Source organism: Hyperoodon ampullatus, assembly GCF_949752795.1.
Source record: "Hyperoodon ampullatus genome assembly, chromosome: 18".
Classification (NCBI taxonomy): Eukaryota; Metazoa; Chordata; class Mammalia; order Artiodactyla; family Ziphiidae; genus Hyperoodon; species Hyperoodon ampullatus.
Genome location: NC_136931.1, coordinates 55,749,442 through 55,774,667, shown reverse-complemented (window position 1 = coordinate 55,774,667; position 25,226 = coordinate 55,749,442). Strand labels below are relative to the sequence as shown.

At 54.6% G+C, this 25,226-nt stretch overlaps 2 protein-coding genes across 3 annotated transcripts; one reads left to right on the top strand and one right to left on the bottom strand.

Moving 5' to 3' along the window:
- Nucleotides 1–4,448: 4,448 nt before the first annotated feature.
- On the bottom strand, nucleotides 4,449–16,453 carry ALDH16A1 (aldehyde dehydrogenase 16 family member A1; the record flags this gene model as incomplete). Of its 2 annotated transcripts, XM_079723466.1 has the most annotated exons (17): nucleotides 4,449–4,723; nucleotides 5,308–5,430; nucleotides 5,758–5,943; nucleotides 7,293–7,494; nucleotides 7,797–7,964; nucleotides 8,318–8,448; nucleotides 8,534–8,639; nucleotides 8,800–8,936; nucleotides 9,139–9,234; nucleotides 9,466–9,651; nucleotides 10,315–10,467; nucleotides 10,555–10,736; nucleotides 10,833–10,910; nucleotides 10,992–11,170; nucleotides 11,896–12,022; nucleotides 12,672–12,774; nucleotides 16,364–16,453. In XM_079723466.1, 17 exons carry the CDS (start codon nucleotides 16,451–16,453, stop codon nucleotides 4,562–4,564), a joined length of 2,409 nt encoding a protein of 802 aa, XP_079579592.1. In that variant the 3' UTR covers nucleotides 4,449–4,561. The 2 variants fall into 2 exon arrangements, with proteins under 2 accessions (XP_079579592.1, XP_079579593.1); XM_079723467.1 differs by lacking the exon at nucleotides 10,315–10,467.
- Nucleotides 16,454–17,344: 891 nt separating this feature from the next.
- On the top strand, nucleotides 17,345–22,137 carry PIH1D1 (PIH1 domain containing 1). Its single transcript, XM_079723295.1, has 9 exons — nucleotides 17,345–17,478; nucleotides 17,848–17,914; nucleotides 18,569–18,748; nucleotides 19,880–19,941; nucleotides 20,033–20,114; nucleotides 20,513–20,642; nucleotides 20,872–20,947; nucleotides 21,305–21,448; nucleotides 22,015–22,137. The coding sequence occupies exons 1-9, from the start codon at nucleotides 17,389–17,391 to the stop codon at nucleotides 22,054–22,056; spliced, it is 873 nt and encodes a 290-aa protein (XP_079579421.1). The 5' UTR covers nucleotides 17,345–17,388; the 3' UTR covers nucleotides 22,057–22,137.
- The last annotated feature ends 3,089 nt before the right edge of the window (nucleotides 22,138–25,226 follow it).

Genomic DNA, 25,226 nt, shown 5'->3' with positions numbered 1-25,226 from the left:
AGGGCCAGGAGGAGGTCACCCTGAGCCCTTCATCTTTGCCTTGAAACCTCAGCCTCAGTCCCCAACCCCGTCACCTTCCACATCGAGGTAAGTGACAGCTCCATCCTTCCAGGTGTTCAGGCCCAAAGGCATGGAGGGGACTTGTGACTCTGTTTGCCTCTCACTGTCGGCTGACAGTCCAGTCCGTCAGCAAAGTTGTTGGCTGACCATCAAAATGTATCCAGAATCTGACCACCTCTCATCACCCCCACTGCCACCACCATCACCCACCTGAATATCACTGTTCCCTACTCACCTCATCAGCTTCCCTGCCTCAGCCCTCACCTGCCACAGCCTGTTCTCCATATGCAGCCTGTGAAGACCTAAGTCCCGTCACCGCCCACCCCCGTACCTGCCACAAAAGTCCAAGTCCTCACTGTGGCCTAGACAGACCTGCAGGATCTGGCCCTGTCCCTTGTCTCCTCTCTCCTCCCTCCTCGCTCAAATCCAGCCAAGCTGGCCTAAGGCAGGCACGCTCCTGGCCCAGGGCCTTTGCACTGGCTGTTCTCTCAGCCTGGAATGCCCTTCCCCCAGATACCCACGTGGCTCAACCTGATCTCATTCAGGTCTTTGCTCAACTACACAAGGCAAAGCCTTCCCCAACCACCCTTCTTCAAGTTGCACCCCCTCCCAGCACCCCCACTCATTCCTGCTTTGCTTTCTCCCTCGTCACTCATGACCTTCTGACACACCATTGCCGTTTACTTTTCTTCCTTATTGTCAGTTGTCCCTATGAGGACGTCAGCTCTGGGAGGACCACGGTGAGTGTCCGCTTACCCTGCTGGATCTCCAGCACCAAGAACTGTGTGTGGCTCACGGCAAGTGCTCGATCAACATTTGTTAAATGAATGAACAAGTGGATCCTAGCCCCTTCAGCATTGTTGTGGTATATTGGAGAATGCATCTGGTCTCCTGCTGTTTCCTGGGAGACAAGCTCTAAGTCCTAGGAACTTCCAGGTAAGTGATAGGCTTGTCTTTGTTATTCATGCATGGGGGGCGCTCCCTGACCACACCGGAGTTTACACTAATGAGGGACTCAGGATGGGGGCTTGTCAGGACCAGAAAAACCAGTCATGTGATGAGAGGGTTGCGGCTTGGAGGCACAGGAAGAAGTCTAACTTACCGACCTCTCACCTCCAACCTCGAGGGAAGGCGAGGGAGGCTAGAAATTGAGTTCAATTTCTGTCTCCAACTTCACACGGCTTCTTCCTCTTCAGGCTTCTCCTCTTTTGTCTCTTATAAGGGAACTTGTATTTAGATGTAGGGTCTACTTGGATAACCCAGATATCTCGAGATCCTTGACTTAATTACGTCTGCAAAGACTTTTTCCAAATAAGGTCACATGCGTAGGTTCCGGGGTTAGGACATTATCTTTTGGGGACCACCACTGAAACCACTAGTTCCCTCAAAGCTGTTTCTCACCTCTGGAAACAGCATGTGCAAAGGCCGCGCTGGCTGTTTCCTCTGCCGGGGCTGCTCTCCCCCCACCACTTTTCTAACCTAATTAGATCCTCATTGTCCTTCAAGACCCAATGCAATCACTAATCACCAGGGAAATGCAAATCAGAACCACAGTGAGGTGTCACCTCACACACCTGTTAGGTTGGCTATTATCAAAAAGACAGAGATAAGTGTTGGAGAGGGTGAGGAGGAATGTAAACTGGTAGAGCCACCGTGGAAAAAGGTGAAGATCCCTAACAAAATAACAAATAGAGGGAATTCCCTGGTGGTCCAGTGGTTAGGACTCCACGCTTTCACTGCCTTCACTGCCGAGGGCGTGGGTTCAATCCCTGGTCTGGGAACTAAGAACCCACAAGCTACGCAGTGCGGCCAAAAACAAAAGAACGACAAAAAAAGTGTCCATTGGCTAATGGATAAAGAAGATGTGTGTATATACACACAATGGAATATTATTTGGCCACAAAAAGAAGGAAAACCTGCCATTAACCTGGAGGACATTATGCTAAGTGAAATTAGTCAAAGACTAATATATGTGACTCTATGGCGTCACATATGGGGAATCTAAAAAAGTCAAATTAATAGACCCAGAGAGTAAAATGGTGGCTGCCAGCAGCTGGGAGGTCAGGGAAACAGAGTTGTTGGTCAGAAAAGACAAACTTTTAGTTATGAGTAAGTTCTGAGGATCTAATGCACGGCATGGTGACTGCATTTAACAAGACTGTATGGTATACTTGGAAGTGGCTGAGTGGATTTTTTTTTTTTAAGTAATTTATTTATTTATTTATTTTTGGCTGTGTTGGGTCTTCGTTGCTGCATGCAGACTTTCTCTAGGTGTGGCGAGTGAGCTACTCTTTGTTGCGGTGTGTGGGCTTCTCACTGCTGTGGCTTCTCTTGTTGTGGAACACGGGCTCTAGGCACGTGGGCTTAGTAGTTGTGGCACGTGGGCTCGGTAGTTGTGACGCACGGGCTTAGTTGCTCCACGGCATGTGGGATCTTCCCAGACCAGGGCTGGAACCCATGTCTCCTACAATGGTAGGCGGAGTCTTAACCACTGCGCCACCAGGGAAGTCCCGTGAGAGTGGATCTCCACTGTTCTCACCACAAATAAAAAAGGTAAGTATGTGAGGTGATGGATGTGTTAATTAACTTGATTGTGGTAATCATTTCACAGTGCATATGTATGTTAAATTATCATGTTGCACACCTTAAGAAATAACATTGTAGAACTGAAATATATACAATTTTGAACTGTCAATTATACCGCAGTAAGGCTGTGGAAAAAAAAAATCAGTGAAGTGGCACCTGCCTTGGGAAGATTCCTGCCATCTCTCTTGCCTTCACCTCATACACAGACACACTCAAGTTGGGAAAGGTGTCTTCTTCAGGCCCCCAGAGTGCCCTGAGCTTCTACCACTGCTACAGTACTGTACCTGTCACCTTAGGTTACATCAGTGTCTTTCAGCCAGAGCTGAGCCTACCTCTCCTCTGTTCCCTAGTGCCCTTGGGACAAATTCCCAACCCCTGCTGACACCTTAATTTTAGCTCAGTGAGACCCATTGCAGACTTCTGACCTCCAGAGTTGTAAGATAATATGTTTGCATTGTTGTATTTAAGCCACTAACTTTGTGACCATTGTCACAGCACTGACAAGAAATGAATATACCTCTCATCCACTGCATGAGCTCACAAGGCTAAGTTCTGTCTTGTTCATGGCCATCCCCAGCACCTACAACAGTGCCCCACTCACAGCAGGCACTCAACTGATTGGCTGCCTTAACTAGGAGCTCCTGCCCCTAAGCCAGAGAAGATTGGACGAGAAGTGGACATCTACCCCAGTCTGGCTGATCAGATTTCTTCTCCTGTGGATGTGGCACTAAGTGTCCTCTGTGGTCTGGGCTGGGGGTATAGAGACCTCCTGTAGTTGGCTTTGGCTGGTTAAAGCAAGAGGACTAATAGGAAGGTCACTTGAGGCAGCCCATGGAATCTGGGGGGAAGTTACCAAACCCCAGAGGAAGTAGAGCCTTCCAGGGACTTTCCTCCAAGACGTTCCAGTGTCTTTCCTGTCCAAACATCCAGATACTGGGAGAGGTTATCTATTCTGCCCAGCTTTAGTCAAATGCTGACAGGAGGCTGTCTGCTCTCATTTGCCCCAGGACAAAATCAAACTCTAATTAACAGCATGTTTTGTGTAACCATCACAGAATCTACCCAATGAGGTTGGAACTATTAGCCCCAATTTATAGATGAGGAAACTGAGGCTGAAGAGTGGTGAAGAAGCTTTCCTAGTGGCACATGGCTAGAAGGATCTGGAATGAAGCAGACAGGCAGATACAAGACCCAAGAGATCATGTGACCCACTGAGATGGGACCTGAATACAGCTCCTGTTTGCATTCGGGTTCTCAGGACCTGGGGTTCCCGGCTGTGTATCTTGCCCATTTTCAATATCTCTGTAGCTTTCCAGAAAATGTCTTTTTATCCTAAGCTAGTGTGTGTGGGTTCCTTGCATCAAAAAGAATTCTCAAACAGTGGTATGCTGGGGTGGCTCGTGGGAACTGTTAAAAATTCAGGAATTGTCAGCCGGTTGTTCAATCATCTGGAGCTTGAAATTGACACGGTAGGAGCACCATGGAACTGGCTAAAGTTACTTACCATGGATTTTATTTTATTCCAGAGAGCTACTGTATTTTATTTTCACCAGCACACCACAGATCCTGAGGCAATGCAGAGGCAGAGAAAACCAGGGAGCAGGAGCCATTGAATGGAAAAGACCAGAAGAGACAGGAGTCACTGCGGCCCTGTGCAAATGTTCTTAGAGTCCCTTGTATCTATTTCACAGACACTGTGTTGTCCTGGCGCCAGCCCATGCGGCTGCTGAGTCTCAGAACTGAAATGGCCTCAACAGCCCAGAAGTTGCTATTTCCTCCCTTCCTCCCCTCAGAAGCACAGCCAAGATTGGTCAGAGTTTATTGGAATCATAATAAGAGGAAAGTTCCAGATGTCTGGCATCGGTTGGGGTCCATCTGTCCTCTGTCCAAGATGGAGTGGGTGGCACTTGGGCAATCAGTCCCCCATGGGCAGCCACAGGGCCTTGGTCCGTGCTGCCCGCAGCCCCAGCTCTGGGCCTGCCCCCTCGGCGTCCCGATCCCAGGCCCGTGGGCAGCCTCTGTTCACCCACACTGGCTTGAGGTTTCCTGCTGAGGCCCATTCCACAAACTGGGAGCCCTGGCGTGGGGAGATGGGGGGGTGGGGGGGTGGTCAGCATTTCCATTGGCTTGGTTGCTAAGCAGCTGCTTCCTTGGCAACAAGGACTATTATTGAGGAGGGGCCTAAAGGCTTGCCTAGGCTCTGTGGCTAGAATGTTCAGCTCCTAAAAAGCAAACCTTCCAGATGCTGAGGGAAACAAGGTTGACCTTTACGGCCATGGAACTTCTTCCCCTTTAACAGCCCACACTCAAAGGAATGGGGCCCGAAGTTATTGTTGACAAGGAGTTCCCATCTGTTACCATCAGGAGGTTTAAGAGGGTGGACTGTAGGCTTCTGACACTGTTGCTAGGGTGTGGTCCTTAGCAATGGGTTGTCCAATGAGATTAGGTCTTTGGGCTAGGCAGGATCTCAGGCCCTTGTTGCTAAGGAGATCCTCTTCCTTAGCAACCAGGCCTGTAAAGGGGCAGGATCTCAGAACGTGGTTGCCAAGGAGTTTCTCCCCCTTAGCAATGGGTGTTCTAAGGGGGTGCAGCCATGTCCCCGGAAAAGGAAGAGTTTGTTGGTGAAGTTTAAGACACTGGAGATGGCAAAACAAAAGGTACCTGGGCAGATCCGAAATACCACAGGGCCTGGATGTCCTGGTGCAAGGCCAGGCAGCGGGTCAGGTGGTCCCGGTCTCCTGTCACCACGTTCACCAGGCCCCCTGGCAACAAGGTGGCCATATCCTAGGGGATGGGACAGTGGGTCATCCAGGGTTGGGAGGGAGTCAGAGACCCCCAGGGCTGTCGGGGAGGGTGAGGAATGGGCAAATGGGAGTGGCCATGGGGTCCTGGAAGGAATGGGAGTGGGGTCATGACTGGTGAAGGCTCACAGTCTGGAGAGAACCATCACTGGGTCTATGAGGAGTGAAGCTTTTGTGCCAGGATGCAGGTTACCATGGTTACCAAGGGGGTGGGGTGAGAGCTGAGCTCCTGCAGGTCTTGGGGCATCTTTCATCCATCTGCTGCTCCACAGGCTGCTGGGAGCAGCAGCAGGCAGGCAGGGGACTGTACCTGGCAGACCTCCAAGGCAGGGATGGGACAGGCCCCGCTGGGCACCAAGACCACAGTGTTGCCGTGGGCCAGAGCAGGGGCCAGCAGAGACACGAAGGCAAGCAGGGGCCACTCTTCCGGGCACACAATAGCCAGCACGCCCACAGGTTCCTGCAGCCGAAGCACGGGGCCTTTCAGCCCTGCTACCTGCAGGGACAGGCAGGAGGTCAAGGGCCGGGCAGGGGAGCCTGACTGCCCTCCTTTGGTCTCCCCTATCACCCACCCTTTTTCTCCTCTCATCCCCAACTTCGCTTCTTCATAACAACTCCAATCATAATAAAAACCAGGTGATATTTCAGAGCATAGACTCTGGGGCAAGGTGCTGGGTTCACATCAGCTGTGTGACCTTGGGTGAGTCACTTAACCTCTCTGGGCCTCAGTTTCCCATCTTTAAAATGAGGATAGTAATAGTGCCTACCTCAGAGATTTGCTGTTAAGATAGAATGAGTTAATACGTGTAGAGGTCTCGAAATCTAGCCTACAGGTTTGTGTGTGTGTGTGTGTGTTTAATTAATTAATTAATTAATTTTTGGCCGCACTGGGTCTTTGTTGTTGTGCGCGGGCCTTCTCTAGTTGTAGAGAGTGGGGGCTACTCTTCGCTGTGGTGCACGGGTTTCTTCCTGCGGTGGCTTCTCTTGTTGTGGAGCATGGGCTCTAGGCACGCGGGCTTCAGTAGTTGTGGCACACGGGCTTAGTTGCTCCTCGGCATGTGGGATCTTCCTGGACCAGGGCTCGAACTTGTGTCCCCTGCATTGGCAGGTGGATTCCTAACCACTGCGCCACTAGGGAAGTCCCTCATGGTGGTTTGGCTTGCATTTCTCCAATGACTAATGATGCGGAGCATTCTTCCATGTGCTTATTGGCCATCCATAAGCAAACATTTTCTGAGCCCTTGGCTACACGTCAGACATTAAATGCTCGGCTCACTTAGTTTTCATAACAGCTCCTCAAGGTTGGTACCACTGTATAATTGTATATCATTTATGGAGGAAGCCCAGGTCAAATGACTAGCTATCTTTCCATTATCTTTCTATTATCTCTATCCCTGAGTGTGCCCATGCCATTGCTTGAGTCACTGAATCCTCACGCTTTCTTCACTGGACCCACCATATGTTTCAGACCAATCTAGTATCTATATTTAGCTGCATATTAGATATATAATCAAAACAAAAATCACACCAAACAATACTCTGTGCAATGCACTCTGTATCTTCTATCCTGTTCTCTTTTGTTAAAAAAGAAACAAGAACAAAAATACCAAAGCAGGGCTATGACCCACTAAATTGGTTTTATGGCCCAGTAATAGGTCACTAACAACAATCTGAAACACGACTCTATGAGGTGGGCTGCATACCCATTATACAGAGGATGAAATCAAGGTGTAGAGAGGTGAGGCCACTGGGGCCTGGACCCCCAGTCTGGCTCATTCCGGAGCCCCTCCTCTGACGCCACTCCAGACTGCCTGCCCTGTCTGCCGGCCCACAGACCCCTCTCACCTGCAGGGTGCAGCCTTGGGTCTGGACGCGGGCCCCCCATGCCCGAAGCCGCCTCACGCTCAGCTCCACCTCTGCCTTGGCGAGCTTGAGCTCCACTCCATGCCTCTCCAGCCTCGAGACCAGGGTGGACTCTCGGCGTTGCAGCGCGGCCGCCAGGGCCCACAGTAGGGCTGCTCGGGCCCCTGGCGACTGGCCCACCCAGCTGTGGGTGGACAGGGCACATTGGGGGTTGGTTTCCTCATCCTGGCTCTTTCCAGGTGCCCCACCTCTGTCCACAGCTCCTACTCTGGGGGGTCCAGGCCCCATAGCCCATCTGCCCAGGGAGGAGAGTGAGGGGCCAGGCCCACATCCCGTCAGCCCTGGGAGCTCAGACTCCACAGCCCACAGTCCTCGGGGTCCAGACCCCATGTCCCATCAGCATCAGTCTAGTCCTGGGGTTTCAGACTCCCCTCTCTGACACCCCACGACCCCTGGGCTATCTCATATGACGCCTCCATTCCTTACCCAGGGGCAGCCTGGTGAGCAGCCTCCACGGCACCTCGGATATCCTTGGCTCCACCCTCAGCCACGTAGCCATGGAGATTGCCCTGCGAATCCCGGATGGGCCTGGAGCTCCGGGCCCCAGGAGCCTGGAAACGGCCTCCCACAAAGAGCCCATAGGGGGGTGCTGGGCTGGAGTAGGGTGAGGTGTGAGGGTGGGTGCTGGGGCAGGGACTGCTCAGACCCCATCCCCACCCCACTGGATGGACCACTCGAGCTCCCATGAGCCTCTGCGGGACCCCACATTCCTGGCCCCGAGTCTCTGGGAGAGCACAGACCTTCATTTAGCAGAACTGAGACTCTCATCAGGCCTGGCGGGTGGCGGTGAGCCGTGAGACCCAGAATGAAATTCTCAGCAGGACTCAGGGACCCCCTGATGGTTCTCAAGAACCTCCCTCCAGTCCATGGAGGAGCCTGCCACAATTTCCCTTCTCCCCTTCCACACTCCAGGAATTCTGAGAGTTGTGGTCCCTAGAAGAGCTCACCTAAGCCCTGTTTCAGGCCCAGCTGGTAGGGTGGAGGGAACAGCAAGGCCAAAGGTGTCATAGTTCAGATTCTCCGACAGGTAGGGCAGGCGGGTAGGGGTCCCTGAGGGCCGCAGATACTCATACAGACCCTGAGAGAGGGACAGTGTCAAGAGAACGTGAGAAGGGCACAAGGTGGATGAAGGGGTGGTGATGGGCAGGGAGGGGTGCACTCACATCTGGCCCCCCGTGCCAGGAAGACCCACTCTCCTTGCAGCCACCTGTTGGCACTGCAGGGTCTCTGAGGCCGTGGGCATTGATCCAGACTGTGCCCATCTGGAGCCTGTGGGGAGGAGGGGACATCAGAGAGAAATGCACAAACTTGAGGTGGGGAGGGCTAGTCAGAGAGGCGGGGAGAGACCCAGAGAGAGGGGAAGACATCGGGACCGAAGCTGGGGCCATCCCAGCAGAGCCCCCTGTGTGCCCAGTGGGTGTGAACTGACCCGTAGGCCAGCTCCAGGGCCTGCCCCAGTCTCTCGCTCCATACGCTGGCACTGCCACCTCGGGGCGTCCAGTTGGCCAAGGCCAGCGCCTCCTTAGCAGTACGGAAAGGGGAGGCCACGACCAGAGGCCACGGCACCTGGAAGGGGTGACAAGGGAGCTCAGGCGGCCTGGCCAGCCCCTCCCTCCAACACCCCACCCACAAGGAGTCCAGCCTACAGCAGTCAGCAGCCCCCAGACCCAGTCCAAATGGTCACTCCGGTGGCCTCTGTGCTGTGCCGCCCATGTCCGGCTGAGGATGGGTGGATGGCCTAGGGTCTCTGAGACCCTGAGGGGCTTACCTCTGCCTGCGTACATGGAGAGGCTGGAGGGAGGTCAGAGATCAAGGATGGGGGAAAGAATGGGCTTTCTGGAGGCATACTGCCAGCCTGGAAGACCTAGGGAGACAGGGAAGTAGATCTGCAAGTTCACTCCAGTCCTCTCCTCCCCTGGGATCCAGGAGTCTGGACCCCAGACCCCTCCTCCCTCAGACCCAGGAGTCCAGCCTGCAGACCCTCCTTGCTCACACCCCAGAGTCCAGGCCCCCAGACCCATCCCTCCCCAGACCCAGGAGTCAGATCTTGAGGTCCCTCCTCCCCCGGCACCCCAGAGTCTGCGCCCAGGCTCACCTGTGCACCCTGGCTCTGGGCCTCGTGCACATAGCGCTGTGCCAGGTCACGTGCAGCAGCTCCCCGGGCCCCCATGTCCACGGCTCCGTCTAGCCCTCGGCCACCGCGAAGCCGCCCCATCCGCGCTTGGAGCCGCCTCATTGTCTCATCCCACACAGACTCCTGGATGAGCAGTCTGAGTCCCCCCTGTTAGGAAAAGGGGGGGATAGGGTGGGCAAACTTGGAGCCTAGGTGGGTGGGTCACATCCCCACAGAGGGCCAAGCCTGGGGGACATATGTGCACAGATCAGAGGAGGGTCAGGGAGAAGTGGCCAAGGACCAGGAGACTCCCTGAGGCCCTAAACCTCAGGGAGGATGTGGAGTTACAGAAAGCTAGTGCCGCAGAGTGAAGAGAGACGCTGGAAAACTAGGACATGGACACTCAGAAAAATGAAGAGCCCCCGAGCCTGGAAGCCCAGGAGAGCCGGGAACGTGGAGATTCAGAAACTCGAGAGGATGAGGACCTTTACACACGATGGTCTACAGATAAGAGTTTGGAGACACAAAGAACTGAAAATTAAAACGAATGAAGGGACTTCCCTTGTGGTCCAGTGGTTAAGACTCTGCGCTACCCACGCATGGGGCCCGGGTTCCATCCCTGGTCAGGGATCTAGATCCCACATGCGTGCTGCAACTAAGAGTTCACATGCCACAACTAAAAGATCCTGCATGCCACAACGAAGATCCCACACGTGGCAACTAAGACCCAGCACAGCCAAATAAATTAATTTAAAAAATAAATAAATAAAATGAATGAAGTCATGGGGCCCCAGGGTCTGGAGACAGACACGCCCAGCCCCCAGGTCTCACCGGGCTGCGGTCAGACCAGGCTGCATCCACGACGCCCTCCACGGCCGAATCCACATCTGCCATCTCCATCAGTAGCAGCAGCGACTCAGCCCCCAGTGCCAGGCCCAGCTCGGGACCCTGGCCCGCCAGGGCCCGCCGTAGGGCACGGCCATCCTATGGGATCCACGCAGGGGTCAGCAGCGGGGAGGGGCATTCCAGCCCCCCAGCTGTGTCCAGACACCCTCCCACCCCTGAAGATACCTCGATGGCTCCACAGAAGGCCACCTTCTGGACTCCAGGCTGTGAGGCCAGGACAGGCCCCAGGGAGGCAGGGCCACTGATCACACTGAGGATTCCTGGGAACTGGCCTAGCTCCCCTGCCAGCTGGGCCACAAGGAGGGGCGTCGGAGAGGCTGGGGGCACGAGGACCACCACAGTGCAGCCTGGGGAAGGCAGGCAGCTCAAGGACCCTGGAGTCCAGACCCCCGGCCCCCTTCTCCCTCAGACCCCGGAGTCCCAACCCCCAGCCAATCATTTACCCACAGCCAGGGCAGGGCAAATCCTCCACATCATCTCAAGGAAGCAGAATGTGGGTGGCAAGATGAGACCAATCACTCCTGCAAGAACAAATGAGACTGGCGCAGGCACTGCTGGATGGTGGGGGGGGGAGGCTGGGGGCTGGGACTCCTGCTTCTCACCCAGGGGCTCCCAGCCTGCCAGCGCCTCCTCCTGGGTGTGTGCCTGGACTGCATGGTGCTGGAGCAGCTGCTGGGCCAGAGGGACATCCCTGTCTCGAACTTCTCGAATGGCCCGTCCAGTAACCAGGGACTCCAGGGTCCACAGCAGCCGCTGGTGCTTCTGGATCATCTTGGCCAGCCTGTGGAGCAAGCAGGGGGGATGGTCATTTTTTTCTTTTTTCCTTTTCCTTGGCCGCCCGCATGGCTTGAGGGATCTTAGTTCCCCGACCAGGGATCGAACCCGTGCCCCATGCAGTGGAAGTGCAGAGTCCTAGCCACTGGACCGCCAGGGAAGTCCTGGGATGGTCATTTCCCACTGCCCCTTGGCCTGATAGAGTCCTGGAACACGCCCTGTGTACACCTGAAGTACAATCCCCAGGAACCCCTGGGGCATCTGCACTATTTACCAGTGGTGGAGGGCACCAAAGATGTATGGGAAATGTAGTCTGGTAAACACTCAAAACCTCAGGGTGCTGTGTAAGGATCTTGGCCACCTGTAACCCCCAAATGTGCTAGGAAATGAAAGCTTAGCCTTTAAGTTCAATTGTTCTTTGGGAAATGGAATCTTTGTCTCTAACTTCCCCAAGAATGTGCTGGAAAACAGTTTCAGGAGCTTCACCAGCCCCAGTGAGCTGTTGAGAAATGGCGCCCGGGTGAGTCCCAAAGGGTATGCTGGGAAACAGGCTTTGTCATTTCTAGTCCCAGCGAACAGTGAGAGATGGATGTTTTAGCTGCTAAAGGCTCAAAGGCATGCTGGGAATATGAGTCTTAGCAGCCAGTGAATTCAGTGGGATATTGGGAAACACAGAGTCTTTATTCTCAAATCCTTCTCCGTCTCCTGGGGTCCACACCTCAAGTGCATCACCTGGTCAGATGCTGGGCCCGAACGGCTCCAGGTTGTGTGCTCCAGTTCTCCAGCGAGGTCCTGGCAGCCTCCACGGCTTCTGCCACATCCTCCGTCTGTGCCTGGAGGCAACTGGCCAAGTGCTCTCCTGGGGAGATGAATGGGGGGAACCCAGTTGGGAGGTGGGGGGAACCCGTGTCAGAACTGGAGGGGGCTGACATTTCTGGAGCCCAGGAGCGCCCCAAAGCAGTAAAGCTGGTCCCCCTACCCGACACAGGGTCTCAGTTTTATCATCTGACAAATGGGGATAAATCTACATAGGTCTTTGCTCTGACTGCCTCCCACAGGCAAGGAAGGGATTTTAGGAGACAGTGACTTCAAAAGTGTTCACAGCGGGCTTCCCTGGTGGCGCAGTGGTTGAGGGTCCGCCTGCCGATGCAGGGGACACGGGTTCGTGCCCCGGTCTGGGAAGATCCCACATGCCGCGGAGCAGCTGGGCCCGTGAGCCATGGCCGCTGGGCCTGCGCGTCCGGAGCCTGTGCTCCACAACGGGAGAGGCCACGACACTGAGAGGCCCGCGTACCGCAAAAAAAAAAAAAAAAAAAAAAAAAGTGTTCACAGGGACCTGGAACCATAATTAGGAGGACTGTTATCAAGAGGAGCCAGAAATCTCAGGCTTCTTCTCCCACCAGCTGCTCCCTGTTCTCAGGGCCCTGAGCAGAGAGAATGGTATATTGTTGGTGGGTACACCTGGGGCCATAGACACCTCTTTCTCACGACTGGGGGACACCGCATACCTGTGATGGGATCCCGGCAAGGCACCGAACTCCTGTGTTCAGGCTTCAACCACCGTCCGTTAACATAGTGACCCAAGTGCCGGTCCTGGGTGTCCAGCCAGGCCTGGGGGAGGTGGAGAGAGTTCAGAAAGGGGTCTGAGAGGCAGCTGGAGGAGCTCTATCCCTACCCAGAGTCCTCTGGGAAGAGAATACCCGCCCCCTTTGCCCCATCAGTTATTTTCCCGTGTAGGAGGAAAATACACATAAACATAAAAAATACATAACATGAAATTCACCATTTTAAAGTGTAAATTCAGGGCATTTTCTAACAATACATTCACAGTGTTGTGCAACCATCTCCATTATGTAGTTCCCTCCCACCTCAGCTGTCATCACTCGGGAAGGATGTGACCCCTACTGAAGACACAGGCCTGATGCTGCCTTGCCAGGTGCAGTTTATTTGGTTGTGAAGTGCCTAACTGAGCCCAAGGTAGGGAGTCCCTGGAGCCTGGGGCCACATGGCCTGGGTTTGAATCATGGCTCTGAAACTTCCTTGTTGTGCAGCCTTAGCCTGGGTCTTAAAATACCCTGGTCTCAGCTAACCCATCTGGAAAATGGAGATAATCACAGTCTCTCCCTATTTCACAGGACAGTGATGAGAATTAAATGGATCTATATGTGTCATAGGCTCAGAACAGCACTTACTTAAGACTTCCTATTAATTTTATTGCATTTCATTCTCCCTGCCTGTTTCCAGTTTCTTTCTCTCTCTGTCTTCCCTAAATCCTTTCTAAATCCAAGACATCCTTTCCACTTTTTCCTTCTGCAAACTGGCTTTTGTTGTTGTTGGTTTTGGCCGTTGGCTTGTGGGATCTTAGTTCGCCGATCAGGGATTGAACCCGGGCCACCTGCAGTGAAAGCGAGGAGTCCTAACCACTGGACCGCCAGGGAATTCCCCAAACTGTTTTCTCTTAGCATCCCCGATGCCTTAGTCTCCTGATTTTTCTCTTACCCTACCAACTGGGCCTCCTCATTTTTCTTTAAAGTAAAAAAAAACTTTTTTTTTTGGCTGTGCTGGGTCTTCACCGGGGCGTGTGGGCTTCTTCGCTGTGGGCTTCTCTCTAGTTGCGGCGCACGAGTGCAGTTGCCTCGCGGCATGTGGCATCCTAGTTCCCCGACCAGGGTTGAACTTGCGTCCCCTGCATTGGCAGGTGGATTCTTAACCACTGGATCACCAGGGAAGCCCCCCCAATTTTTTTTTTTTTTTAATGCGGTACATGGGCCTCTCACTGTTGTGGCCTCTCCCGTTGCGGAGCACAGGCTCCGGAGGCACAGGCTCAGCGGCCATGGCTCACGGGCCCAGCCGCTCCGCAGCATGTGGGATCCTCCCGGACCGGGGCACGAACCCGTGTCCCCTGCATCGGCAGGCGGACTCTCCACCACTGCGCCACCAGGGAAGCCCCCCCCCCCCCAAAATTTTAAGTACAAATTCGTAAGTTTCAAATTCAAAGATGCTCCCCTCCGCCGGAAAGACACATTTTTGAAATAGCTGGGCATATATGAACATGGGCTGGGCACTAGATAATATTAAAGAATGACTGTTAATGTTAAAACGGCCTGGTGGTTATGTTACAAAATGAGTCCTTACCTGTTAGAAATGAAGATTCAAATACTTATGGGAAAATAACATGACATCTGGGTTTTAAATCACTCCAGGAAAAAAAAGAGAAAACAAAGAGATACAACATTGGATGAAATGTTGATGATTGTTGACACTGAGGGATGGGTGAATGGGAGTTCATAATTTAAGTGCTCTGGGTAACTTTGCAAAATTTCCCCCCCAAAGAAAAAGAGAACCCAGAAAGAATGTTCCACAGGGTCCTGGCAGGCCACCCTGGTGTGAGAAGAGGGCCCTGGTGGAGACTGGGAACTCATGACTTGTCTAAAAAGACAGTTAGCTATTGGATCCAGATAGTCTTTGTGAGGGAATGTAAGCCAAAGGTTGCCAAACTTTGGAATTTTATTTTCAAGAGAAGCTGGAATCCCGGATGTTTACATGAAATTAGTTGTCCACTAATTCACATTTTTAAAAATAAAGTTCAGGCCAAAGAAAACATGTTTGTTGGTTGAGTCTGGCCCACAGATTGTAAGACTGAGCTGGGGGGCGGGGGGGTGGGGATGGGGGGCATGGGCTCTGGAATCCCAGGGCTCAGGTTCAAATCTCATTTTCACATTTTTTAAGATGTGTTGACTGTTGGCTAATTACTTACCTCTTTAAGCTTCTGTCTGCTATTACTAAAGTAATGACAGTAATTCCCTCTCACAGCTGTTTTGGGGATTAAATGAGATCACGCTGAACACAGAGGCTGGCACATAGAAAGCACCCAATAAATATAAGCTATTATCACATTATTGCTATTTCAGGATAGTCCATCTCTAACCAGCCTCCAAGTGTGGGAATTCTCTGTACTCCATCCCAGATCCTCTTATCTGAGTCTACACTATAGTTCTAGATAATCTCATCATTCCCACCATTCAATTATCTTTTTACTGTGAGGCCCCTGTCTCTAGGCCTGAGGCTCAGGCACAAGTAGTATTTGACTCCTGCACAAGGCCCAAGGCTTTCCCTCTCATGATCACCATGTGATAACCAAGCCCATAGTCTTTCCCAACCTTTCTGCCACCCTACTCCTCTTGGGTTCACCATGGGGGTGGGGGTGGGACAGAGACAGCCAGACCCAGACCCAAGGCATTGTCCTTGCCCTCTCAAGACCCCAAACCCTGTTCCTCCTGCATCTCTGCCTCACCTCTTCTCCATCTCTACAGTCAGCACCAGGCTCTGGTCTCATCTTCTTCCACGTGGACCACTGTTCTAACCTCCCCTTTCCCTCCAGAGAAGCCCAAGCTTCTCACACCTAGGTGCTAGAGGGCCCTGTGAGATCAGGATGGCTCCATGGGGGAATTCTGAGGGGGCTGGGCAACTATACAAAATCCGAGGCACCGAAGTTATACGTGGGAACCCCAAGATCGTTCTGGGGGACCCTGAGGGATTACGGGAGTCTTAGGGAAGTTCTGAAGTACACGGAGGGATCACGGGAGCCCCACGGGGTTATTCTGCGGGGTTGAAGGTAATTACAGGAAGTTCTGATGTATTCTGGGATTCCGAGAGTTCCCGAGATTATAGGAATCCCACAAGTATTGACGTGACCCTGAGGACTCACGGGGGCTCCGTGGAGGTCTCCGGACGACCAAGGGAGCCCCCCCAGGAATTCCGAGGGACCCCGGGAGCCATAGGATATTCTGAGGAATCACGGGAAGTCTACGCGGGTTCTGAGGGTCCTCAGAAGATCACGAGTGCCCCACAGGAATTCTGAGTCCCAGGGGATCACAGGAAGCTCTGAGGCGGCCCTGAAGAATCACAGAAGCCCCTCGGGGGATTCTGCAGAATAGGAGAAGCTCCACCGTGACTTTTGGACCGTGGAACACGACAGCCACTAGGGCTCGCTTGAACAGACTAAAGGGCTAACAGGCAGCAACCGTAAGGGCTCTAGGGAACGTCCTCCGGGGTGGATCCTAAGGAGTGGCGGGAATCAAGGGAGCTGAGAGGGGCGGAGCTGCTGAGCTGCCGCGGTGGATCACGGGAGTCCGCGCTCAAAACGGGGCCCGGAGGCCTAGGAAGGGGGATGGGCAGCGCCGGCCGGGCAAGCCCTCACCAATGCGCATGCGTGGCTCTCCGGCACCGGTCCGTATTCCAGCGTGGTGAAGATCTCGCAGGCGCGGGATCCTGCGCGCGTCGCAGCCATCACGCTCCCAGGCCGCGCTTTCCACGGACTGCGGGACTCTCTCCCCAAGGGAATCTCGAGGTCTGAAGGGCGGCACCGCCCCCTCCAGCCCAAAGGGCGGGGCTACAGGAGATAGAGCGTAACCCCGCCTTAGGACCCGGTGACTCCGCTTATAGGTCTGCGCCGGGAAGTGTAGTTTGGAGCATGCGCATTCCTCAAAGCTGGGGGAGTGGGGAACGAAAATATGGATACCTTCAAATAGGTACGAGGCCTCCAGATTTAGAAGAGTGGCCGTATTGGCGTCCTCCCACCACCCTGTTCATATTGGAGACCGAAAGTGCAGCTTTTAGCCCGAAATATCTTTACTCGAGAATCTGATCTACCTCTGGGGACGAGGTGATTGTTCAGAGATCAGAAGGGAGTCCTTTAGGATGGACACTGAAGTTAAGGTTTTAAAAGTGTGCCAGCTTTGCCCAGTAACCTGGCCAGATACGGTCGTAGGGAAGGAGCGGAAGTGTGGCTTTTATCCACATCGGAAGTGTGGCGTTTAGTGGCTCTCTAGATTAGTTTTGATTGGTTGAGGTGAAGGGCGTGGTTTCAGATTTAGACTAGATTGTTCTGTGATTGGTACCGAATGCGGTTGCAGGATAGTTGAAGGAGCGTTGGGGTAGTCGGAAGTGTGGCCTACCCAAGTTCCTGGTTACGCAGAGACCAGAAGAGTGGCTCTCATTTAAACACTTGGCACATAGGGCTTAGAGGGCATCTAGAGACATTTTCTCCCAAGAGATTTGATGCAGTATCTGACCTGAGTGAAACTGTAGTCTCAGGCCAGATTCTTAGATTTTCGTACAGAATTGTGGGTGTCGGGAGTCGGTTGAGGGCCCGGGAGCAGGCCTCAGAGTTCGGATCCAACCGAAGGTCGTTGCTGAGGACGCCTAGGTCTCTTCCCCAGGGCCATGGCCGACTTGAAGCTGCTGGTACCGGAGCTAAACGAGGCAGAGACGATGAGCGCTGAGACGGCGCGTTTCGAGGAGCTGCTGATGCAGGTGCGGACTGAACGGATTCCTGGGTCCCTGAGGATTTGGGAGATTTTTTGTGTGCGTGTGTGTGTGTGTGTGTACTCAGAAACGGGACTATAGTTCCCAGAATGCACTGGCGGCGGGGGGGTGAGCAACAGGGCCTACGGGAGTTGTAGTTGCTTAACTACTACTGCTAGCTGTTCGCTAGTCTCTGGAAGAAATGGGAGTGGGATCAGGGTTGTCCTTCGGGTTCCTCAGAGTAGGAAGGGGACATAGTATGTCTCATGCCCTGCCTAGCTCATATACGTAAAAATTGCTCACTAAACATTTGAGGAACAAATGAGGGGGTTCTGACAGCACAAACGCCAAGCCTGGATGTTGTTTTCTTTCACACAGGCCTCCAAGGAGCTCCAGCAAGCCCAAACAAGCAGACCAGAATCTACACAGATACAACCTCAACCTGGTGAGAAAGACAGAAACCCAAAGAGAGAGGGATAGAGTCCCAGAGAGAGGTGGTCACAGACTGGGGGCAGGGGACATAGGGAAAGGAGAGAGGGAGGAGACACAGTAGTGGTGTATAGAGGCCTTGGGTGATGGGAGTGAACGGAAACCCAGAGAGAGCAAGGAAGGGACTGAGATCCAAAGAGAGGAGGGGTAAGGGGGAGGGATGAATTGGAAGATTGGGATTGACATATACACACTAACATATATAAAATAGATAACTAATAAGAACCTACTGTATAGCACAGGGAACTCTACTCAGTACTCTGTAATGACCTATATGGGAAAAGAATCTAAAAAAGAGTTATACATATGTGTGTATATATATATATATATATATACACATATGTATAACTGATTCACTTTGCTGTTCAGCAGAAAGTAACAACATTGTAAATCAACTATACTACAATAAAAATTTAAAAAAAAAGAGAGATGTGGGGTGACTAGGGGGACAGAGACTCAAAGACAGAGAGTCAGAAATCCCAGGGGCAGGAAGGGGAGCAGACCCAGAAAGTGGAGGACTAATACTCTAGGAGGGGGACAGATCAAAAGAAGGATGGACACTGAGACCCATGCGGAGACAGATGGTCAAGGACAAACCCATTCCCACCAGGTTTCTGCATAAAGACCAACTCATCTGAAGGGAAGGTTTTCATCAACATTTGTCACTCTCCCTCCATCCCTCCTCCTGCTGACTTGACCGAGGATGAGCTGCTTCAAATGCTGGAGGAGGACCAAGCCGGGTTTCGCATCCCCATGAGTCTGGGAGAGCCGCATGCCGAACTGGATGCAAGTCAGTGCCTTGAGAGGACCCAGGAATCTAGCCCCCTCGGTCCTTTCTTCCCTAGAATCCAGGGCCCAGGACCCTCCTCCCTCGGGACCTAGAAACCTGGCACCCCTGTACTGATCCTTTTCCCCATGGCATATCCCTAGCCTCCTGGGCATCCAGAACTCTCACTGGACAGTCCTGGTTCTGCTCACCTGGCCAAGCTGGCACTTCTCCCTGCCCCACCCCAGGGCAAAGGAGGGCTGGGCAGGGGCTCATTAGCTGATTTCCTGGCTCTAGTCCTCGGCCAGCCCTAACTCATCCCTGTTTTCTCCTCCACCCTCTCCCCTGTCTGTGTCTCTGCCTTGTCTCACCTCTGTCTCTGTGGAGTTTCTGTCTCTATATCCTTGTTTTTCAATTCACATATGTCCCCTGAAGCCTCCTGGGATGAAGCTTTGGCCAGTGCCCTGGGGAGTAGAGACTTACCAAAACCCAGAACCTGCCCTTGAGAAACTCTCAGTCTTGGGTGAGGATGAAGGAGGCAGATGTGGTTTCAATGTGGTGTGACTCTGTGCTGTGCTCAGGGTGGGGTGGGGGGCCTCCTCACTCCCACTGAGGGATCAGGGAAGGCTTCCTGGAGGAGGAGATGTCGAATATAAGATTTCAAGGAACCAGAGCAGTTCATCAGGCCAAGACAGAGAAGAGGGTTCTAGGCAGAGAGGACAGAGGGGTCCAGAGGCCGGAGAGAAATGATTGAATTGAATTGGTCAGTAATCAAGAGTGATTGGAAGAAATGTAAAGGGATGAGGTTGCTGGAGAAGTGAACTCTCTCCAGGTGGGAGGGGCAGACCCCACAGGGGCTCCAGTGCCAGGCTGAAGGACTCAGTCCTCCCCCTGCGGGTGCTGGGGAGCCTTGGGAGGACTATGAACTGGGGAGGGTCAGGGTCAGCTCTGGGACATGGTGGGGAAGGACCAGAGGGGAAGAGACTGGAGCTGGGAGATGAGGCTGGTATGAATCCAGACTGGCAGGTGCGTGTCTTGACTTCCTAATGTCTCTGGGTCTGTGGCTGCTGTTCTTCATTGTGTTTTCCTTGGCTGTGCCTGGGCCGTGGGGTTCCCACCGAGGGCTGGGGTCTCATCCCCTTTCTCTCCCGGCAGAAGGCCAGGGTTGTACCGCCTACGACGTAGCTGTCAACAGCGACTTCTACCGGAGGATGCAGGTTGGGGGCGGGGCTGCAGGGAGGCCTGGGCCGGGGCCTCTCCCTCCATCCCCCAGCCCTCCCACATCTCTTCTCCCTCTTTCACTCCTAGAACAGCGATTTCTTGCGGGAGCTCGTGATCACCATTGCCAGGGAGGGCCTTGAGGACAAATACAGCCTGCCACTAAATCCAGGTGAGGGGCGGGGCCTGGGCCACAGGGAGGAGCCAAACCCGGAGGAGCTTGGGGGCGGCCCCTGGGAGAAGTGGGACTAGTGTGGGCAGGGATTATATTGGCCCCTGGGCTGTGGAGTTCAGGGAGAGGGCTGTGTGAGTCTTGGGAAGGGGGAGAGGGAGGAGGCGGGGGATTCCAGATAAGCGGCGGGGTCTTGAGAGCCTCGAGGGGCGGGGCTAAGGCAGGCACGCTTCCTAAAGTCAAGCTTGGGGGTGCGGTCAGATCCCTGGTATCCTCGGCAGAGGGCGGAGCCTCTCCCATGAGGCTCTGGCAGTGCAAGACCCCCTTCTTCCTCTAGGGGAGGGAGCAAAGGACACCCTGAGCCATGTGACCTTTGATCCTGTGCTCCTTCCCCTCAGAGTGGCGTATATTGAAGAACAGACCTTTCCTGGGCTGTATCTCCCAGCAGAATATCCGCTCCCAGCAGCGTCCTCGGATCCAGGAGCTGGGGAACCTGTACATGCCTGACTCCCCGAGACCTGAGAAAGGGTGGGCATTCAGTGGGCTCCCTATCTCCTGTCTCCCCGACATTCTTTGGAATCTCCCGCCATCCTTTAGGTGTCGGTGTCCTGGGGCTCTGGGAACCCCGAGGGAGGAGAAGCAGAACTCCCTCTGGGAAGGTGTCCTGAGGCTGCAGGGCTGGGAGGGAGAAAGAGAGGGAACAGCCCTGGTAAAGACCTGGCAGCTCTTCTGAGTTCTGGGTCTTGTTCCTCCCCAGCCCTGAGAAGCCTCACCTGAACCTCTGGCTGGAGGCCCCTGACCTCCTCTTGGCCGAAATTGACCTCCCCAAACTGGTGAGTGCACCCTCCACCAGAGTAGGAGAATGAGGTCTGGAAGGGTGGGGTCTTGGAGGGGAAGTGATGTGGGCTTGTTGTCAGACCTGTGTGAGCCTGGCTAGTGCTGCCCTCTGAGTAGGTTGCCTCCTCTGTCCCATGGGGGCCTCAGGCCCACTTCTGGTGCTGTCCTGAGGATGCCCAGTGCATCGTAAGTGCTCAGTCATAAACCTGTAATTACTGTGTCCCACCTTTTTCTTGGGAGATGAGACTCTTTAAATATGGTATCCCGACACACGAGAGTTCTCTCACTGGTCTGTGTTCTTATCGTCCTGTTGCTGGGAAGGGAAGGGTGGGCTGATTCCACTGCATCCCCAGGAAGGCGCTCTGGGACTGTCGCTGGAGATCGGGGAGAATCGCCTGGTGATGGGGGGGCCCCAGCAGCTGTACCATCTGGATGCCTACATCCCCCTGCGAATCAGCTGTGATGAGAGCAAGGCAGCCTTCCATCAGAAGAGAAAGGTACCTGGGGGGCTGGGGGTTGTGGGGAACTAGGGACACTCGGGGGCCTGGATCCTGGGTCTGAGGGGGGAGGGGCCGGGGGTCTGGACTCCTGGGTCTGAGGGGGGAGGGGGCTGGGGGTCTGGACTCCTGGGTGTGAGGGAGGAGGGACTGGGGCCTGGATCCTGGGTGTGAGGGGGGAGGGGCTGGGGGTCTGGATCCTGGGTCTGAGGGAGGAGGGGGCTGGGGGTCTGGATCCTGGGTCTGAGGGGGGAGGGGCCGGGGGTCTGGATCCTGGGTCTGAGGGGGGAGGGGCCGGGGGCCTGGATCCTGGGTGTGAGGGGGGAGGGGCTGGGGGTCTGGATCCTGGGTCTGAGGGGGGAGGGGCTGGGGGTCTGGACCCCTGGGTGTGAGGGGGGAGGGGCTGGGGGGCTGGATCCTGGGTCTGAGGGAGGAGGGGCCGGGGGTCTGGATCCTGGGTCTGAGGGAGGAGGGGCCGGGGGCCTGGATCCTGGGTCTGAGGGGGGAGGGGTTGGGGGCTGGATCCTCAGGTCCTGAACCTCTTCCTCCTTCCTCTCTCTCCTCAGCAATTGATGGTGGCGATGCCCCTTCTGTCCATGCCTTCTTGACTGGGTGTCTCCCTGTGCTTCTACATGGAGGGAAGAGGATGGTGGCTTCCCTAAAATTGAAATAAAAGATTTTTGCCTTTGTTCTGTGTCTGGCTAGGAGTAAATGGGGAGTGGGAGGGAAGAGGGACATTGGACTGGAGTCCCATGGAGGTCAGTCCCCCAGCTCAGGCCTCATCCTCTCCCCCGATCCTCTAGCTGGCCTCCTGGCCTCTAGTCTCTCCCCTTGTTAGTCTCTCTCAAGGCCCCAGAGCTGCCCTTGCCCCACTCCTGTTCACAGCCCCTCTTTGGCTCCCCAGCGCCCCTAGGAGAAAGTCCAAGCCTCTCAGCTAGCACTCAATGTTCTGTGCTGTATGGTCGCCTTCATGTTCCCTTTTTATTTTTGCCCACTGCAGGGCACATGGGATCTTAGCTCCCGACCAGGGATCAAACCCATGTCTCCTGCAGTGGAAGTGTGGAGTACTAACCACTGGACCGCCAGGGAAGTCCCCCTTCGTGTTCCCTTGTGGCCTCTTCCTCCCAGTCACTCAGGCTAGTCATACTGAGCGGTGTCCTGACCACAGCAGTTTTTTACACCTTTTCTTAGTTTCTGCTGTTCCCCTATTTAGTATCCTCTTCAGTACACCTACCCAGGTCTACTCCAGTACCTCTGGTTGTTTGCCCTCACAGGGCACATCTCCTTACTCTACACCCACGCCCTGCCCCGACCCTCCCAGTCATCCCTTTTAGTGAGCTTTTCCTGGAAAGCTTTTCAAACTTAAGACTTTCTTTGATCTTCCCTGGCTGAGTTAGAATCCTCCTCTGGTGGTCCCCAATACCCAGTGATACTCTCATTAGAGCTATGTCCCCTATGGTGTGACAATGCCTGACGCCTAGTAGGAACTCAATAAATATTTGTTGAGTTCATGTATGATTACCAACACACCTTCCACAGTGAATCCTAGGAGGATAGGTAAATGCAGGAGCCTGGAAGAACAGCGAGGAGACCAGTGTGGCTGGAACTGAGTGAACTGGGTGGGGAAAGAGGGGTTAGATGGTGAGAAGGTGAAAAGTTTTGGGGATGACGTTGGGTAGGATCCCTTGGGCCTCGGAAATAGCGAACTTGGGCGCTGTGTCCACCAGAGGGCGCAGCGCAACTTCAGCCCGTTGTTTCAGAGAACTACAACTCCCAGCGGCCCTCGGAGTAAGCGGCCCTTCAGAAGCAAATGGTGAAGTCCAGCGGCCGCTGGGACTTGTAGTTTGCACGGGAACCCTCCGTGGGAGGAAGAAGAACTCATTCCCGGGTCCCGAAAGTGTAGGGCTGGGTCCTCTGCCTTCCTCGGTCTCCATGGTGATGGTTCCGGCGAAGGCCCGGGATTTGGCAGCTGCTGGGCCCCCTTCCCACTCCTTCCTCCTCACCATCTGCTCCACCTTCACACCTGGCCCGGAGCCGCGACCGCCGCCTCCGCACCCAGACCGGGGATTCTGTCACCACAGGGTGGCGCGTGTGGACGAATCCGCGGGCTACTCCTCCCTCAGACTCTGGAGTCCGAGCCCCAGGCTCCCTCCTCCCTCTGACCCAGGAGTCCCAGCCTCCAGCCTCTCCTTCCTGGCAATCCGGGGTTTTCTCAAACATAGGTAAAATTGTGACACTCAGAGGCCCAGCGAGACAAAGCCAGAGGCTGCGGCGGGAGCGGCTGCCGGGCCACCCCTTCCGTGGCGCCCGCCCGCCGCGCCGGCTGCTCCCTCCCACTCCCTCGCGGACCTGTGTCACATCATGAAAATTTAATCCCAAATGTATTTTTGGCCAGACCCAGGGAAGCAGTGAGGAAAGGAGCACCCTCCTGGGGCCTGGATCTGGCGTCGGAGAGAGGGGCTGGCGGCGAAAGGAGAGGGGCAGGACCTGCCAGCGGGCTGGAGACAGGTCGAGGTTCAACCCCAGAGGGGCGGGGCTGGAATTCAGGGGTGGAGTAAGAAATCAGGGGGCGGGGACAGATCCCGGGCGGGGCGGGAACAGATCCCAAAGGGTGGGGCAGAACTCAGGTGCGGGGAGAGGACTCAGTAGCTGGGGACAGAACTCACGGACGTATTCATGGTGCCGATTCCAGGGGGTGTGGGCAAAAATCAAAGCAGGGACAGATCCCAGGGGAGGGGACAGAACTCAGGGGTACAGAAATATCCAAGGGGACACAGTTCAAGGGATGGGGACAGAACTCAGGGTGGGGAGAGAATCAAAGGACGGAGATAGATCCGAGGCTAGGGAGGGAATAATGACCAGCAACTGGGGGTGGGGGGAGTATAACTATAAGGGATGAACTCAGATGGGAAGGAAATCGGAAATGAAGGAATTGGAAGGGGGGATGCGCCTAGAGGGGAAATAGAATTGGAGGGACATGAAATTCAAAAGGGGAAAATGGAAACAGGTGGATGGGAGTCAAGGGCGAAGAAACTGGATGGGGAAGAACTAGAAGGGACAATGGGTGTATCGAAATGGGGGTTGGAATCTAGGGAGGGAGAAGGAATTCCCTGAATGAGAAAAGAACCCTCTGAATGAGAAAGTTGGAATTGAGGATATGGCGGCCTGGGGATGGAGGGCGCTGGGCAGGATGTGGAACTGGAGGGCACAGAAATTCGGAGGGATAGGGCTGGGAGGATGAAACGCAAAGGAAATTCAGAGGAAGATGAAACTGTAGGGGATGAAAATGCGAGGACGAAATTAGGGGGAACTGAATTGGGGGGAGCCAATCTCAGATGGGAAAGAACTCGGGAGGAGAGAAAATCTTGGGTAGAAGGAGCTGGTGGGGGATGGATGAGGGGGGAGTAACTCCGGGAAGGAACAGAACTGGGGGCGATGCAACCCAGACAAGTGAATTCAGAACCCAGAGGCGTGGTCTTGGAGTGGAAGGGTGGGGCAAGAACCGGCATGGGGGGGGCTGCGAAAGGTGGGCGGGACTAGAATACAAGGGGCGGGGTCTAGCATGGATGGGCGGGGCCTCTCCTTGCCCCACCCCACCCCCGACGCTGAGTCCAGTGACAGCCCCCAGACAGCCCGCACTCGCAGCCTCCTTCCCCCCGAGCGGAGCTGCGGGGCCGGCCGGGCCGGGGCGGACCCCGGGTACCCGGACGCGGCCGCCCGGGCCCGCGGGCGGGGGGATCGGCGGGGGGGGGAGGGACCAGCAGCAGGGGCAGCCACC